A 17957-nucleotide genomic window follows, 5' to 3' on the forward strand; every position below is an offset into this window, starting at 1 on the left:
GGTGCCTTGGCAGAGTGGTGGGCTGGATAAAGATGATTTAGTTCTTATCAAATGAAATTCCACATGTGAAATGTTAATAATTTTCTTCTCAAAGACCCTTGTTTCATTGTGTTTTCTTCCCAAAAACAAGCCTGCTGTTATTCCACAACATGCCTGGTAATTCAGGCAGCTGATTACTTTAAATGTTGGTCAGTGTGTTTTTACCATCAAGTCAATCAGAACAGTCTTCCCCTGGAAGAAAAACTGGAAAAGGACAGAATGTTAAACCTTAAAAATCAAGAAAAAAAATAGGGTGATGGTGTCGTTTAACCTTTAAGTGACTTGAAACCAGTCTTGAGATGACCACAGCAGCTTTTAGACTTTTTAAAGAATCATTTGAAACATTTAGTATTATTCAACAAGTACAGAAGTTTTATTGGTGACACCTTTAAGCAACAATTCGAAAGCATCCACAGCGTGTGTTTCTCTTCCCCCTTTTTCTCCGTGTCCGCCAAACTCTGCTGGAAAAAAAAAACACAGTTCATCATTATCGCCCCCTCTCACCTGAGACCTCACCTCTAGCCTCCCACCCCCTCGCTGCACTTCCTGGCACCCAGCCCCTCCACCCTCACCCCTCCGTCCTCCACCCGCTTGGCCCTTTCACCCCTTTCCTCTCCCCTGCCACCGCCCATCCCTTCACACGTCTCCCCCCACTCCCCTCCTTACCTCCGTACCACCTAGTGAGCGCATTTCCTTTGCTCCCTCCCCGCCGACAAAGGGGGTAAAAAAGCTTTTACTCATTAGCGGATGACCTTTGGCCCCAGGCCACATTTTAAGAGGCTCTACTTGACTCCTGACATGGCCGTCAGCAATCAAAACATGTGCGTTTCGGTGCGTATAGGCCTGGAAGTTTGGCCCTGGTGGGGGTCGGAGGAGGAGCAGGAGGAGGAGGAGGAGGAGGAGGCCCGGTGCGTATCGATCGCTCGGTGTGTGTGCGTGTGTGTGTGTGACAGCAATGTGACAGGAGACAGACAGGTCCGCTACTGCCTCTGCGGGCCTCAGCGGAAGGTGCTTCAGCCGCACACTGGAGCCACGGAGACGGATCAGTCCGCCGTTCGCTCCCGGTGTGACCTGCCAGCCGGAGTCACGCATGTACGCGCACGTACGCATGCACAGGCACGCTCACAGTCCAACCCCTTTACTCTTGTTGTAGAGGCAAAGCGTTTAAACACATGCGTGTCAAAGCCGGTGCGTAATGCTGTCGATTCTTTTCTAATTGCTCGCAGCAGTTGGACGCGGCCGGCTTGTTTAAGGTCTAAGGCGTGTTTTCGATTCCCAGGATGCGAGCACACGTGCGCAGTTTGCCTCATTCCTGACTGCTCACTCAAACCCACACACACACACACATACAGAGTCCGGTTGACGCAAAACTTTTTCTTTTCTTTGTTGCAACGAACAAGCGAAGCACAGCGGGACAGTCAGGCCTAAAACATGAGTCAACCCCAGGCTCTGTCCTGCCCAGGTCAGTCTTTTTTTTCTTCTTTTTTTTTAATGAGGAAGTTGACAGCATATTCCCTCAGGCAGGGTGCTGCTACTGTAGTAATAGCCCTTCATCGCTGACAGATTCACGCACGCTCCCCGTTTGATGTGGTTCTCTCCTTCTGCTCCGGCCTCGGCTGCTCTGCCCTTAGAAAGTTTTCTTCCGAGGCAAACAGAGCGTTTCAAAGGACAGCAACTGGGCAATTAAGCTCCTCTTTAACCCGTTTTACTGTGTGGTAACGTGGCATACCTCTAGGTGTCTCTGACACTAATGTAGACATGTCTGCTCCCATTACCGCTGCATCGGTCAGGTATGACATTTGTTGGTGGGGAGGGGGTGTTTTAAACTACTGCTCCCGAGAAACTCCTTGATATTTGGGAGAGAAAACTAACACAAGGAGAAATGTTCTCAGTGACCAAAATAACACCAACATCTTATAATTAAATCCTCCTGAAACCCTAGCAACAGATGTAAAGACAAACGGAGTAGATCGGAGTGCTTGGTTCCATCTTAATAATGATAACACTGCCTGTAAGTGGAAAACAGCAGTGCATATCACCCGTTCAGTTCACACCAACTGCCGTGCACTTCTCTGACTGTCTGTAGCTGGATGTTTGGAGGTCAGGGTCGATGCGTAGCCCCTGGAGCTGGTTGCAGAGGACAGTTGCCCAGACTCTCATCCACAGCAGTCACACCCCCGCGCATTTGGACAGGCTTTGCTTTCAGCCCCTGACTTCGACATTCAGCGTGACATCCTGCCACGGGCAGGCAAAGGAGCGCGCAAACGGTGACATGTGGCCAACAGACTCTTCTTTCTTTTTTTCTGTCCTCTTTCCTCCTCCACGCCCTCCCTCACTCCTGCTGTTCCTCTGAAAACACTGTGTCCCGTGGCATGAGCAAACACGCTTGGCCATCGTTCCCCTGTGAACCTGTACGGCAGGATACCCCTCCCCACCACCGCCCCCAACCAGCCGACCAACCAACCAAACCCGCCCGCCCACCCGCCTCTTCAAGGCCCATAATACATCCCCAGCAGCTCTCAGAGCTTGTGGGACAACAAACCTTGAAGTTGGCTCTCTGTGACCTTTCCGAGGTATTTTAATGGCCCTATCTCCCCAACTGTAGAAATATTTGTCAGGGAAGGGGGAGGTTTTTTTTTTTTTTTCCCGAAACAGCAGCTTGAATAGGCTACCCTCTAGCGTTTAAAGCCATAATGACTTAAAGGAAAACCGTTTAGCTAACGAGGATGCTGCCTGAATGAACTAAGTGATGGAAAGAGCCAAAGCGCTCCGCAGTGATTCTTCACGGCAAGCATAATTATCTCTGCACACATTTGCAGAAATACAAGATGCCCTTCACACCTTTTAGTCTTGTATTTATACGTTCACGTCATTGCAGGGGTTGGTGTTTGCCCGAGCGATTCAGACTCGCGATTCAGACTCGCATTTGTCCTTGCAGCGCACGCACCTGTTAAAGTGTTTGCCGGTTGATTGCTTTTCCAAATGCGGCTTATTTACTCATATCCAAAATAGAGCTTGTCCCGGCGCTGAGACCACCGCCACTGTGAGCGTCAGAGGCCTCTTTCCACCAAGTTTCACAGGTGGGTGGGTGGGTGAGCAGAGGTAGAAGAGAGGCCTGCATGACACAGTCAACAACTTGCAGGACTTAAAAGGTCAAAGACAACATTAGTGTCACATGCACATACATCAAACACTCTATTACAGTAAGTGAATCCTAGCTCACGTCCCTCCTGGGCGCCGACCTGAGCCTCCGAGGGTCGAGCCAGAAGATGAATGTCATGTCGGGAGTCAAATTCTTTTGCTTTAACCGATTAATGCGATTAAAGGACAAAAATCAACCCATTGACCGTTTTCTGGATTGTAGGTGGAAAACATGTGTCATTTGTTATGAATGTTCAAATTTATTCAATGCAACACCCAAATGAGTTCTGGCCCTTTGGTGTCATGTGTTCTGATCCATGACTTGAAATTAGGGATGCAAATTATCGATTCATTCATTATTGATCGGTTAACGATTAATTGATAAGATGCGATTTCCCCACACCACCTTTTTTAAATTAGAGAACAGTAAAAACACCTTAAACATTTACCTTCTGACTTTAAGTTGACTTTTAATGGGTCACATTTCAACTATTTTTTTTAAAAGTTGTTTAAAAGTAACTTGTTCTAGGTATATTATGACCATCACAGTATCTACAGGTGACTTGCTCTTTCCTGGCGCTACACTGTTATAATGATATTAACTACCCGTGTAAAAAATGTTCAGTTAATTGCGACAAATTTAATTTAATTGATTAAACTCTTAATCGACAATTAATCGATAATCGATTAATTGTTTACATCCCTACTTATAAGTTTGTTTCGAGTAATCTTGGAAATCTTGAAGATTTTGAATAATACTTTATTTATTATGAAGTCATTCACAAGGAAAGTTATCTTATGGCAACTCACAATAGGAGAGGAGAAACAAGACATTTTATCAGTTGCTGGAAAGGCAGTTGGTGGGGCGGGGGGCAGAAACAAAGCTTTACGAGCATGTGTTTGCTGTGATCGGTCTCCCATGGATGCCAGTCCTCAGCCTCATCATTCCAAGCGGGCGATGACAGCGTTGTTGTACTTGGCTCCCAGGAGGTTTCTGGTTAGTGTATTAAACTTTGCAGAAGGCCCCGGTGGTCAGACAAGCGAGAAACAACTCTTTTCACCTGCTCCGCTCGCCGCCGTCCGCAGACTGCGAGGCCTCCGCTCCGTTGAGCCCCCATCACACACTCTCCCCTCACCGCCGATAGTGAAATACGGTAAATATTTGAGGGAGTTATTGCCAGGATGGGATTAATTGCATGCAGTCTTGGGTTTCTGCAATGCGTCCTTTGTTCCGGGAGAAGTCGCACAACATTAACAAGCTGTCAAACTGTGAGCCGACACGGTTTGTCTCAGTGGCTTTTTGTTGGTTTGCATAACATTCTGTTTGTGTGTGTGTGTGTGTGTGTGTGTGTGTGTGTGTGTGTGTGTGTGTGTGTGTGCGTGGAAGAAAGTGATTTTTTTCTCTCTCTCCTGACAGCACTGTGTTGCTGCATTTAAAATTTCTACCGACACAAACTTGAGATTTGCAGATTTTGAGTAGCAGAATCGCAGAATAAATTTTGACTGTATGTGTGTAAATTGGACAAACACAAGATTTGAGTGTGGAGTCACTAAAATATGCCAAATGAATATGTGTTTACAGCCTTTTCACTATCGTGTTAATAAAATTGCAACACTTGCTGGTTAGTCAGATTCATGGCATTTACTTCCTGGCACGACTCAAAACGAGTAGAGAAAACAGGTTTTCAGCGCCCACAGTCATTTTTCACTTTAAATATTGTTTAAATTTTAGGCGAATCTTTAATGGAAACCCAGCTGGTGACAGTGAAGTAACATTAAGCACAGAAAAAGAGGAGGGGTGGCGTAATGGGGCTTGACTAAAACAAGCGTTTGTACATAAATTGACATCTGCAATTAGAAAGATGTACACAGTTCCCCCTTGTGTGTTTAAGATCTGGAATAGTTTCCTAACAGCTTCAAGATGCTGCCTGCCGTTGGGCTTTGCTCTCCAATCTGAATCAGGTCCGGCCTTGTTGTGAAGCAGTGGTGCTGGTGAGGTTCACTGTGTCCTCTGTGGCTGACGTCCAAGCCTGTACCATATGGCAGCGGACCAGCGGAGAGGTCTGGCTTTCCCCTTAATCTGATGAACTGTGTGCATGTTTGGCTGGAGAGCAAATTCCTGGCGTTGGCTTTCGCAAGGTGGTTTAAGAGACACTTTTTGGTTTTGCTTTCCTGTTTACATGGTGTGCACAGATGGAGGGAAGAGGAGGGGTTGGGGGACGGGGTGGTGTATTAAACGTGGAGGAGCGAGATAGCCTCACGCTTGGCCTGGAACCTCTGGAACATCTTTCATGCAGCTTTTACTCACCATCACAAGCTGTTCTGGAACTTTGTGGTGGCATCCAAGGGGTTAAAGACAGCTGCCAACATCTGTAGCTATGGTTAGCTTTTAATTGTGAGGCCCAGCAAGTGAGCAAACAGCATGCTGGAATGGAGAAAGGGTGTGTGTGTGTGTGTGTGTGTGTGTGTGTGTGTGTGTGTGTGTGTGTGTGTGTGTGTGTGTGTGTGTGTGTGTGTGTGGAGGGAGGGTTATGCTGGCAGGATGCATATTTCAGCCAAGTGTTCACAGAGCAGCTTTCCGGCCGGCCATGTGGACTCAATGATGGCGTCCAGGGGTGCGCTGCGCTCGTATGAAATATTTAATCTGCTCGGCCCCCGAGTGTGGACAGACCACCTGCAAGCGAGCGTGGCGTGCGGCGAGCCCGGAGATCAGATGTCCCGTAGCAACACGCACACGCACATACACACACATGCACATGAATTGGAATACTGGCAACGAGCCTGTCAGCGTCCCCACACAGGATAAAGCTGCAGGCCTGCAGATGCTTACACAAATGGACATAAACACATATAACAAGACATATTGGGAACACGGAAAGGCTCACACTCATTGGTGGTGGGGGATGGAGGAGGGTGGTTCGACAGGGATATGGGGAGGTCTGGCAAATTTGTGTGTGTGTGTGTGTGTGTGTGTGTGTGTGTGTGTGTGTGTGTGTGTGTGTGTGAGAGAGAAAGAGAGAGAGAGAGAGAGAGAGTGTGCCTAGAAACCCTGCACACTGTGGATTGTAAAGAATGATAATTATTTTCATTGGAAGGCTTTTCTGCTGTTTAAAGCCAAGGTAAACTGGGTGGGGAGGGGGGGAAAAAAGTCACCTATATGTAGCTTCACAGAGCAAAGTCTGCTTCTTATTTTCAATCTTGGATTTATGAGCAAAAGCAGACGTGGATGGGGAGGGATGAGAACAGAAGAGAGAGCAAGGGGTTTTAAAAGGACATTCAGACAACAATTACAACAACAACTGCAGCAACACACTGACACAAGCCCTCACCCCCTCGAAAAAGCAGCCAAGAGGACAAGGAGTGCTCGCCGACCTCCATCCCCTTCAGGGCCTCGTCCATTTACACGTCGTGCAGCCGGCCCTCGGCCTCCCCTCGGCTCCCCCGAGGCGTCTCTGCCTGCCCAGATGTGCAGCTGTTTATGCCGAGCGGGGCTATGAGCAGCTGGCCTGAGCTCCACATGCTCAGGTTCAACAGAGGGGGTCGCCAAATTCCACCAAAACCGTGCCTGTACAGAGACTGGTGAGGGAAAAAATATCCCATTCGCTGATTCAACAGGCCTTTTATTGTTTCACCACCTAATTGGATTGAGGTCGAGCATCTGTGATGACAGAATGATGTGGCAACCTGTGTTTATATGTAACTTTGTTTTCACATCAATCGCAGGCTGAGCCGCGCAGGAAACGACAGGAAACAGGAAAGACTGTTGATGCAACAACTCGAATGAATTATCCCCTTGTTCAGATATTTGATCCATCATCACATTGTGGGTTTCATCACAACAAACACCTTTTCAAAACACTTCTGCGCTCTTGTCTTCAGCATGGGCGAAATTCCGTCATACTGCTTAATTTACAATGAGGTTCGGTCCAAGTGTTGACCCCAGCAGTTAAAAATACCTTTTTTGTGTTGGCAATGTTCAGATTGAAAAAACAATCGTTAAGGATCCTAACAGATACCTACCACCACCCACACGCAGATTTTTCGTCGTTTGTTTGTTTCGTAACACTTTGTTTTTTGACTCTGCTGTTCACTCACTGAGCTTCACACGAAACCATTCAGTACATTCAAAGTAGTGAGCGACTGTCAGCCAGCTCTTCATTGGAAAAGCTTTGCAGCTCCCTGAGCGGCTCGTGCTGCGCTATGCAGTCGTTCCATGGTCACTAGCGACACTACGTGGTCGTTTTGTGTCACTGAATCCTCAAAATGGTGACAAAAACATTGGGCCAATGCGTTCGCAATACTGTATTTGTAACAATAACTCATAAACGACTTTCGAGGCAGTTATCAGTTACGTTGATTTTTTTTTTTTTTTTTTTTTAGTCTAGCTATATTATACAACAACGTCAATTAGCTGTTAGCCACATCCAAACCTGTTGCTCACAAGCAATTAGGAGCAGGCCAATCAAATCAGTGTATTCACAGAAAGTTGGACTGACGGTGCGACGTTTCAGCTTGTTCCAAGTTTCAGCTGAATTCTATAAAGCGGTCTAACAGCCATTTTTCAGGGCGTAAACGATACCGTAAAAAAAAAAAAGAAGACGATAATTATGATGATTATGATAATTGTCAGAAGACAGCAGACAATTGCTTCGCATTAATGGGGAGGAAAAGGGAAATCTGGCGCACCAAGATTGGATTCACCACATGCTTGTATCTGCAGGGCATGTGCGACATCTGGGGGGCCCAGTGAGAGTTGTGAAAAGGGCATTAATTTAAAAAAAAGAGAGAGAGAGAGAGAGAGAGAGAGAGAGAGAGAGAGAGAGAGAGAGAGAGAGAGAGAGAGAGAGAGAGAGAAGGAAAAAAATGATTTGGGCCTTTGACGAGAATTATAGAGTTGTGCGACGTCTAATCTACTAAACGAGCTATTCTGCGATGTTTTTCCAAATGGCCAGTAGATGGCAGTAGACACCTTCAAGACTTTACACCATCCAACCCGAACCCGTCAAACGTCAAGTGCACCTGCAGGATAAAACTGGAAGAGGACATTTTTAATTAAGTATGAAGGTCAGCTGTGCCGTAAAGGTTGCTGAACAAAATAGCAACCTTCATGTAGCGTGTATTGTATTATATTCTTAATAGTATGTGTTTGAGTATTTGAGTACAATACAGACTGGTTGGATGATGTGCTTTGGAGTCCATTTCCCCAAACACAAGTTCCTTCCTGTGTGCACGAATGGTGTCATGAAATGAATAATTAAACAAACATGCTGCTTGAAGATTGTGGATGCAACATGCAGACATTGACTTGCCCTTGGAATATATTTGTCAATGAGCCTCGGCGGATGTGCTTCTACCTCCCGCCCCTCCCACTCCATTTCCTTTCATCCTCATTTGGATAAATGTCACGAATTATTTTTATTTTATTTTTTGCCGTTCCTTGCTGTCATTTTGTTGCCTTGGAGACTCCAAATCAATAGCATCATCGCCCCGTCCATTCCCAATGAGAGGGTTCGGTCCCTGTTGGCGTCATCACTGGTGGGGGTAGTCGTGGTGGTGGTGGAGGACGACGAGGAGGAGGAAGAGAAGGAGGGCGGGACTACGAGCCACCTGAGCTGTGATTGGTTCCCACTGGTAATGAGGCGCCATTGAGGTTTTCTTTTCTTTTTTTTTCTTTTTTTTTCTGGCATCAGTGCGGGAGGGAGGTGTGTCCGTGGCCGGGCCGAGCGCACGCCTCCCCGGATAAAAAGCCCCGCCAGGCTCCGGGGTGATGCTCAGACAGTCAGCAGGTTCCAAAAAGGTGCCGCGCTTCAAAACTGGTCGCGTCACTTTCGGTTCGCTCCAACGACGCTTCAAGGGGGTCGTGTTGAAGGAAGGAAGGGAGGTCTAACAACTGAGCACTTGACGAACACAGCCAAGACAGAAAAAGTAGAGCCAAGTCTGCGAACTCCCGTGAGATTCCACCATCAGCCGGATTGACAGCAGCTGTGAATTCATGTCTGTTTTCCCCCCTCATATATACCGGTGAGTAATCAAGTTTCTTTATCTTCTTCTTCTTCTTCTTCTTCTGTGTCTCTGCTTTCTCTTTAAGAATCGACCGGGCCATTTACTTGAAGTTATATCTTCTAGGGAAAAAAACAACTTGGTTTCATTTTCGAGGTGCTTTCCTTCCCGAGAATCACCCACTTTTCTTGCTGACACCCACTCCTGTTTCCCCTTCGTGATTTTGTTGTTCCACCTGCACCTAAAAAAACAGAAACGTCACGCCTTCTCTCTCTCCATATATATATATATATATATATTACGTTCATCGTTTGCTCAGGAATGTGCAAGAAGCCCCTCCGGCTGCTGCCGCGCTGCTGTTACGTCTCCTCCTCCTGTGCTGCAGGTGCAGGATGGTTGCACATTGCTCCTTGTCTGTTGCAACTATGTCTTTTATCAGTTGTCCGTTTGTTCGTCAGTGTCTTCCTCCTCCTCCAGCTACTTTTGCATCGGCATTTCTCTGAGCTTCTCCTGTGCCGTTTTAATGTTTTCCTGCATGTCTTCGGAGGAGGATGTGCTGCTTCGCCTCGAGAAACATTGTTTTTTTTTTTTTTGTTTGTTTAAACCTCAGCAGGCTTTCTGGATGCCTCTACCAGGAAGTTCACACTCGACCTCTTTACTGTAACCACATGCATTTTTTTTCTTTCCTTCCCTCATGCAATTTTTTGGCAGTAGTTGAACTGAAACCTGCAATGGTTTAAAAAAAAAAAAATGCTTTTCATCAGAATTTTTATTCTTTTTTTGTGGAGCGAAGGGGCTCGTAAGGGGAAAATTTCATCTGGATTTCTGCATTTGCAGTTTCCCCTAAACCCTCTGTATTATTTTGAAGCGTTGTGGTTTTGCATCTGTGAGAACAGGAAGGCGACTTATTCTCACAACAATGGCCACATGTACACATGACCGCGATACAGAGAAGTTGTCAGGTGTGCTGAGCCAATTGTCCTTGTAATCTCGATCACATTTATTCCAGACTGCTAATCTAGTCCTGAAACACTCACTGCAACAACCCATCATAAAGTCACCCAAATCATACCCAACGCAGGGCACATTAATCAGTCATTTGTGCCAGTTTAGTTTTTTTTAATCCATGTTTTGTGTTCAACAGTGTCACCTCATGTGGGGATGTATTATAAAAAGCATGGTTTTTGCATTGTGCTATTAGCGCATTAGCACATAGGGCCATAGCCACGTTAATGTTGTTGCTATGGACCAGTCGTGCTGCCTTCTTATGGCCCTGCATTCGCCCTGTTTGCTTCCTCGGGCCGCGGCTCCTTTGCCACACATACCTGCAGAGCTGCGTGGCTGGAAACCTCATCTTGGCATGGAACATATGCAGCCCTGTTGCCACACAGGAGATTTACGATGGTAGTAACGAGCGCGGGGCAGCGGAGAGGAAACAATGTCGATGATGCGAGATGCAAAACTTATCCCGTCCATCAGGTACCACGCAGTTTATTGGGGCGCGGCGACACTGATTGACCTGTATGGATGACAGGTGGCAGGAGCTGGGGTCAATGCTGGGGAGGCGTATTAGTCACATTGTTACAAGGTTTAGTGGCTGTTTCACTGACTGCCTCCTCCACCTACAACTGGGTTTATAGTCCACTCCACCTCATTGCCAAAATTATGACTTTAATTTCCTGGATTTATTTGTTTGTTTTTCTGTTGCTTCAAACATGCAATCTAAAAATCGGCAAATCAACACGTCCTACTTTGACGTGTTCTCCACCACCTTTGTCGCTGGTTTCATTGTAGGTAATGTGGTTTCCTTGACCCCTCTAAGTGATGAAGCGACGTCCTGTGTGTGCATAAGTTAGGCCTGCTGCAGTAACCACTTGTCTCCACATTTTGAAGTTGTGTGTGTCAATCGCATGACCTCCAGTGCACCATTCAAATGTGGGTTTTTAGAACACCGCTGACTGTCTGCCGCGAACCTGTTGCCCATCTGTGCTTTGACTGGATGAGACATTAAAGAAGCAGGCACCATCAGGCCCGCATTATCTGTGGCTGATCAATGGGTTAAAGAGCCATCTGCCGCTTTAATTGGTTTCCTGTCAACTCGGGGCGTGTAGTGGCCGGCCGCTGCGGTCGCCGTTGCTGATCTCTCGCGGGGGGGGGGGATATGCAAACTGGTTGCTGACACGTCGCCCTGACCCCTGTCATCCCAGGATTTGGGTCTTGCGGCGGCTGACGCCGGCTCTGAATCAGGTGTGGAAGTGGCAGGATGTTTGTTTCCTCCCAGGTTGACTTGTAACTCACACACTCCCACTTCCTTCTCATTGTGCCCCCTTTATGTTTTATTAGGCCGATGTTCTGTTATTCTTAGCCGAGCAGGATGTTTATACAATCCGCGAGCAGAAATATGACTGGCAAGGCTCGAGTGTTTATCTTTCTTTCGCCTTCCTCCGTCTCCTCCTGCGCTCAGGTCTTTGCTGTCACTGTCTCCCCTCCCCCCACCCACCCCCGTCTCTTCCTCCTTCACCTCCTACTCCTTCATGCCTCATGCCTCACCCTGTCTGCAGCTCACTCACAGGTGACACAAGTTCAAGAGCAATATTTTTTTTTCCACGTTAAACCTTGCATATCCTCAAAGTCTCCTCAGTTTTTATTTTTGGATATCCGGCCATTGTCCGGCCAAGAATGTTGCGTCGCTCCTGATGTGTGCAGTGAAGGTTACTTCCCAGTGGAGCCTCCTTGACTCCCTGCTGTGATGTTAATGTTTCCTCATGAAGGAGACAGGGGTTGTGTGGCAATGGAAAAACTAATAAATGCCGTGGCTTCAGGGGTTAACGATCTCCATGACTCGAGTCATGTGATTCTGTCCTTGTCAGGGAGAATTTCAGTGGCGCTTCTTCATTCAGTTTGAAAGTAAGAAGAATAATTTCAGGTTTGAGTCCCTTTTTAAAAAAGCAGCGGGCGAAATTGCAGGTTATCGCATTCACAACTATGACACTGTGTTGGGTTGCTGATAGGAAATGTTGTGTAATACTTTTTAAAGAATGGTACAATAAAATCTAAATCTCTCAAACAGATTAAATCCATGTTGCAATCCCTAATATGCAAACCCTTTCCCCCTCGTTGTTTCCAAAAATAAACATTTTTATTTATGACTCAAAGTAGGTCAATTGAAGCCTGCAGATCCCCCCCCCCTCCGCCCCGAAAAAAAACACCCACTGAGTCAGATAATGTGAGGTTGCGAGCGAGACTCATGCCTTGTTCTATATAACCAGTGACCAAACAAACCACAGGCCTGTGGCCACTGACCATCAGGCAACGGGCTTAAAATAGAGAGCGTGAGAAGGCCACTCGGCATCTCGTCTCAAGAGGAGAACCGTCTGCTTCGAGTAACTTGTTTGGGTCTCGACGACGGCGATGCTGCCGGACGCCGAGTGCACTGAGCGAGGATAAACAAACTCTCCACTTTCATCTAAAATGGAAAGTTTTTGTATTTGCTTTGATGGAACTAAGTGCATCAAGTTCCACCCCAGTGAAAATGCCACAACACGCCCCCAGCACACACTCTCTCTCACAATGACTGTTTTTCTGCTATCCAACGCATGAGCACGTCGCGCCGTATTTAGACACGGCCACCTTGTGCAGGCCACAGCTCGACTCTTGCAGATTTGCAGTGCAATATGAAGCGAGTACGGCAGTCTGCGAGGTGCATGGCACGGCGCAGCGCAGCGCTTGCTTGCTTCCTGGCTGCAAGGCAAATGCAAAGCCATTTGACAAAGTCTTGCAAATGGAAATGGAAATCGTCACAATTTACATTTGCTCTTTGGATAAAAGCACCAGAGCGGCTCCAATAAAATCTCTTTTTTTCCCAACCCCATCCCCTTTTGCTTAAACCCTGCAGACCAGTGTTTGTGCCCAGCCAAGGTATGACTGAGGTGATGATCAACAGCACCCCCATGGAGGACATGAGGCTCAGCCCCAGCAAGGACAGGCTCTCCTTCCAGGTAGGACACACATGCCCGCGCACACATGACCGCCAGGCAACACTCTGGATTCATAGGTCTCCTGTTTGCGCATCTCATCGATTTAGGAATGGGCAACAACCACTTAATGTCACTGAGGAACTGCAGTTGCACATGGCTGTTATATATTTATATTAACAGAATGGCAGATGCAGACATCACTACAGACTTCTACAATTCTGGCAAGGGGGCAACCTGAGGATACTGTTCAGTCCCGGGGCTGAGTTGCACAAAGCCCCAGCAGGAACTATATATTTCCCATTGCCTGTCAGAAAAATGCTGAGGTCCGGCGAGATGAGAGGAGCAGCTATCAGGTGGTGGAGACAAGGTGTCGCCATCTGCTTTGTCTTTACTGTCAGTGCTGTGGGACAATCGCTACTTCAACACGCAGCTGTCTGCATATTTTAGTACTGCAGTAGGGAAGGGAATAGTTGCGTTGTAAAACCAAAATCTATCATGCTTTAATTTTAAAAGTAAAAAGTGTGAACACCGCTATGATTATCTGGTTTGCAGGTCAGAGTTGCCACTGACGTCAGACTCTGAGGTTTTCAGAGCTCGCATTGGTGAAAAAGTAATTTCCTCTTGAGAGACTGATGAGTTCACCGCAGACCGGTGCGTCCACATGCCCAATACGGTGCCACGCTGTATGTGGATGTCGACCTGCAGGCCTGCAGACTGACGCAGAGGAAGAGGCCGGCTTCCTCTTCCCACAGCTCGCGTACCAGCTGGAGGTCCGTCTGAGAGGAAGAGGGGAGCGGACGCGCGCTTTCCGTCATCTCCCCTCTGTGTTTTCACACCTCAGCCAGTTGCCCAAGGTCTCAGACGCTCCCTCGGAGGAGGGCTGGGTGATGCCGTGACGCTCCCATCACTCACTTCTGCCACGGTGCGATCATGGGATGCATAAAAAATACATTAAATGTGACCTGCGCATGAAGGACTTTTTTTTTCCTTTCTCTCCTTTTTAAAGGACAATGTTGTGATTTAGCCTCACGGCCAGCAGTCCCTCCCTTACCCATCACACATGCACACACACACACACAAAGCCCCGATGAGCCCAAATTAGCCACTGCTGCACCGCTGCTTTCTGACACTGCAAGAGAAACTAGTCATGACATGCAGGGCAGAGTGTCCAAAGGGAAGGTCATTCGTGGCTCTACCCTGTCCCTGCTGTGGCACTGTCATATCGCACAGGGAGAGTTGCCGATGCAGGCGGGCAAATTATTGCAGTGTCCTAAATCAAATCATAAGTTAGAATGTTGCCCTTTTCGCTCTGTCTGTTTGTACTGTTAAAAAAATTAATGGAGGCGTTTGTTTGAAACAACTTCCAATAAGTGTAAAATGGCAGTTGGATAACGACACCCAAAGTGTCTCTCTCAGTATTGGCAATAATATTCCTGTAACTGCTCTACCTAGTTGATCATCCAGCTGTTTAAATGCCTTTTTTTTAAGGTACCAAAGGTCACATCTTACAAAAATTATCATTTTTTCATCAACATATTTATAGCTTTTTTTTCTTGGTCTGTTTTTCCTTCCCTTTTTGTCCGTCTTTTATGGAATTCAGACACGGACACAGCTGTATCCCTGCTTTCTTTCCACTCGGCGCTCTGCCCAGACAGCCATATCAACCCCTCCTCACTCCACGTCTTGGAGTGAAATATGCTGCTCTAAAAATATTCATCCACTTTATCCAAACAGAATTAAAAAAAAAAAAAAATCCTCGGACCAGCGGTTTTCTATTCCCTCGAGCGCTTTCTTGGGTTCCTGAGAACAGAAAGTCTGAGTTTGCTGTCCAATCTTGCCAGGACATGGAATTAATCTAACCTCTCTTGTCAGAATGTCTCTCGTGCCCTTCAGTTCATATCCAAACATTTGGAGTGGCACGCTACCTATTTGAAAAAAGAAGAAACAAAAACGGACCTATCAGAATTTGCTCATAACACTGCTGATGTGTCCTTTGCCATCCTAAAGCTTCATTTGCTACTCAAGTGTGTTTTTAGGGCTGATGATGGCTGCACAAATTTGGCAAGCAGTTTTGGGCCACAGCATTTTTTTTTTTTATTATTATTATTAAACCTGCCGAAACATTTGCTCCGATTTTTTTTTTTTTTTTTTGCAAAATTTTTGCCTCATTTACAAATACACATTCGGTGACGTAACGCTGCCCTCTGTCAGGAGCCCGCATTGGCTCATAGAGTAATGCAGCCAAGGCGAGTGTAGGTATGCCACTGGGATTTTTTTTTTTTCTCCCCCGTTGTCGGAGCCACCACTTCTTGTCATGGATGTTTAGTCTTCACATCACTTCCTTCACAGTTGTTTAGCCTTGCAGTGGTGCCTGCAACTCCTCTGCGAGGTTCAGGATTTAGATCTGGAATCAGAAATATGCTTGCGATGTATTTATTTCTTCAAATAACAATGGAGTAGCCTTCCCCCTGGAGATGAAGCACAACTCACCGCCGTTTGACTTTGTCTCTTCCTCCTTTTAAGATATTCCCAGACCCCTCGGACTTCGACCGCTGCTGCAAGCTGAAGGATCGCCTGCCGTCCATCGTGGTCGAGCCAACGGACGGGGAAGTCGAGAGTGGCGAGCTCCGCTGGCCCCCCGAGGAGTTTCTGGTCAGCGAGGAGGAGGACGAGGAGGAAGAGGAGGAGGACGGGCCGAGTAGCGGCGGCATCCCGAATGGACAGCCAGCGCAGAATTCGCAGCACTAGAGAGGCTGCGCTATGTCCCCCCTTCCCCCACCCTTGGTAGACTGCTGGTAGCCCCTCCCCTCCCCTACACTGGTTTCACCGCACCTTGACCCTCCAACAGGCTTCGCTGCTCAGACGAACGCTCAGCGTCTCATGACGCCCGCCCTGTTCTTGCCCTCGACACCAAAGCGTCACTCTCACAAAGCGCGGCAATAAACGCACGGGACACGGGCACTTTTACACGGACACCGTTCGGACCGCAGAGCCACTAGAAACATCTTTCACCTGCGCCAACAAACCTCCATCACTCATCTCCGCCCAGAATGGATGTCCTGCCGATCAACAGCAACAGCAGCCGCCCTGTACTGCAGAGAGAGGGGGCGGGGCTAGCACTGCTGTGTATTTGTACTGCAAAAAGGTTGGCGCCGTGACCCTCGCGAGACGTGAAGCTAGCACACAGAACTCTTGTGGTACCTGCTGGAAGTATCGTCGACGTCGCCACTGGCGTCCGCTGGTGTGTCTGTTTCCGAGAGAGTGTATGGAAATCTGTCCCTTCCAGGTGGGTGTCGCTTTAAAATACGATCTGAGCCTCGTCCGCTCAAAAATATTCAAACCCAGGAAAGACATCTACAGTAAATCTAAAAAAACAAATACAAATGGGGCGGGTGGGTAGCCTGAACTTGGTTTCATAAGTGAGCAGACGTGACATCAGCCCTCACATTTGTTTATGTGATGAATTTGATTGTACAAAGGCTTGTTATGCAATGTGGCACATTCGAGATATGATTCCCCCCCCCCCCCCCCCCCCGCCCCACCTCCTTCCTCTCACACATCATGCTGGCCTCCTGTAAGCCTTTCTACTAACAGCTCGGGCCGTCACGCCGCCTCATTCGACACCGAGAGCTTCTTAGAAAATAAAACCGGAGGGGGAGCGTGGGTAAAACTGACAGAGAGAGAGAGACGGACAGAGTGACACTCAGACGAACTGAAGGATATGTAAATACTATTTCCCGCAAGCCGACCCCCTGAGGCCTTGTGTTTAGTGTGCCACTCCTATTTTACATTTGGGTTCGGTTTGTAAAACTGAGAGTTTCTCTGAAGTGAAATTCTTTTCTGGTCTTCCTGTTTTCTGTTTTTTTTTTGTTGTTGTTGTTGGTTTTTTTGTTTTTTTTTAAACTGCCATATGTTTTGACACTGTCAAGTTTAGTGAATTTTCACTGGGGTTCACAATATAGCTGGGCAATATCTTGTTGTAGAAAAAAAACATTCACAGTACAAAGTCTTGGTGTTTGTGTAAAGCTGTTTAATGGAAAATCATTATTTTCAAACTGAGTTAGTTTTATTTCCTTTGAACAGTATTACGGTTTCAAAAAGTCTGTTTGTTCTTTTTTCTCGCCGCTCTTCTGTTCACTTGTTTGTGGAGCAAGGCTTTGAGCTCCGTTCAAAACTTTCACTCTTGTGTACACAATGTGAGTCGCTGTTGTACAAGTATGATTGAGATGTCTTGTCTTTGTTTATTTTGTGAATGCTGATTTGAGTGGCATTAGGGCTGTGTACAAAACATCTCTTTCTCCTCTCTGTCCCACGTTTTTTGTTTTGTTTTTGTAACGCTCAGGGAGATTAGCCGCCATCTTTCTCTTTTTCTCTTTCTTTTTGTATTTAGACCACTTTTTCTCTGACAGTTGCAGAGGTTGTAAATAAACATTTGACTTTGCTATTCAACCGTGTGGCTGTGAGAATTATTACTCGTGGTCGGCTTTTCATAGAATAAAATAATATGGGTCTTCAACAAGGGTTTCACCTCAAAATGTCTGAGAAAAGCCACATGCACTTCCTTGTCCCTCCTTTGCGACACCCCTCCTCCTTTTCCTCCCTCAACTTAGCCTGCAGTGGTTGGAGGAAAGAAGTTGGGCTTCCTGCTTGCACTTCTCGTGCAGAATTTCCCTCAACGAATAGACGCTTGTGTCAAATGCATAAATATAGAAGCGAGAACGAGCTGCATGTTACTTCCTGTCTCTTCCTCTGGCTGACAATCTTGCTGGGTAACAACAAAATGTGCTTTGCACGCTACCA

At 46.9% G+C, this 17957-nt stretch overlaps 1 protein-coding gene across 1 annotated transcript; it reads left to right on the forward strand.

Moving 5' to 3' along the window:
* The first annotated feature begins 8930 nt into the window (after positions 1–8930).
* On the forward strand, positions 8931–17606 carry LOC142883089 (protein LBH-like). The gene is made up of 3 exons (XM_076017705.1): positions 8931–9201; positions 13076–13178; positions 15681–17606. Exons 1-3 carry the CDS (start codon positions 9173–9175, stop codon positions 15903–15905), a joined length of 357 nt encoding a protein of 118 aa, XP_075873820.1. The 5' UTR covers positions 8931–9172; the 3' UTR covers positions 15906–17606.
* Positions 17607–17957: the final 351 nt, after the last annotated feature.

Source organism: Nelusetta ayraudi, unplaced genomic scaffold (genome assembly GCF_046127955.1).
Source record: "Nelusetta ayraudi isolate G7.1 ecotype Tasmania unplaced genomic scaffold, CSIRO-AGI_Nayr_v1 ptg000007l, whole genome shotgun sequence".
Taxonomy (NCBI): Eukaryota; Metazoa; Chordata; class Actinopteri; order Tetraodontiformes; family Monacanthidae; genus Nelusetta; species Nelusetta ayraudi.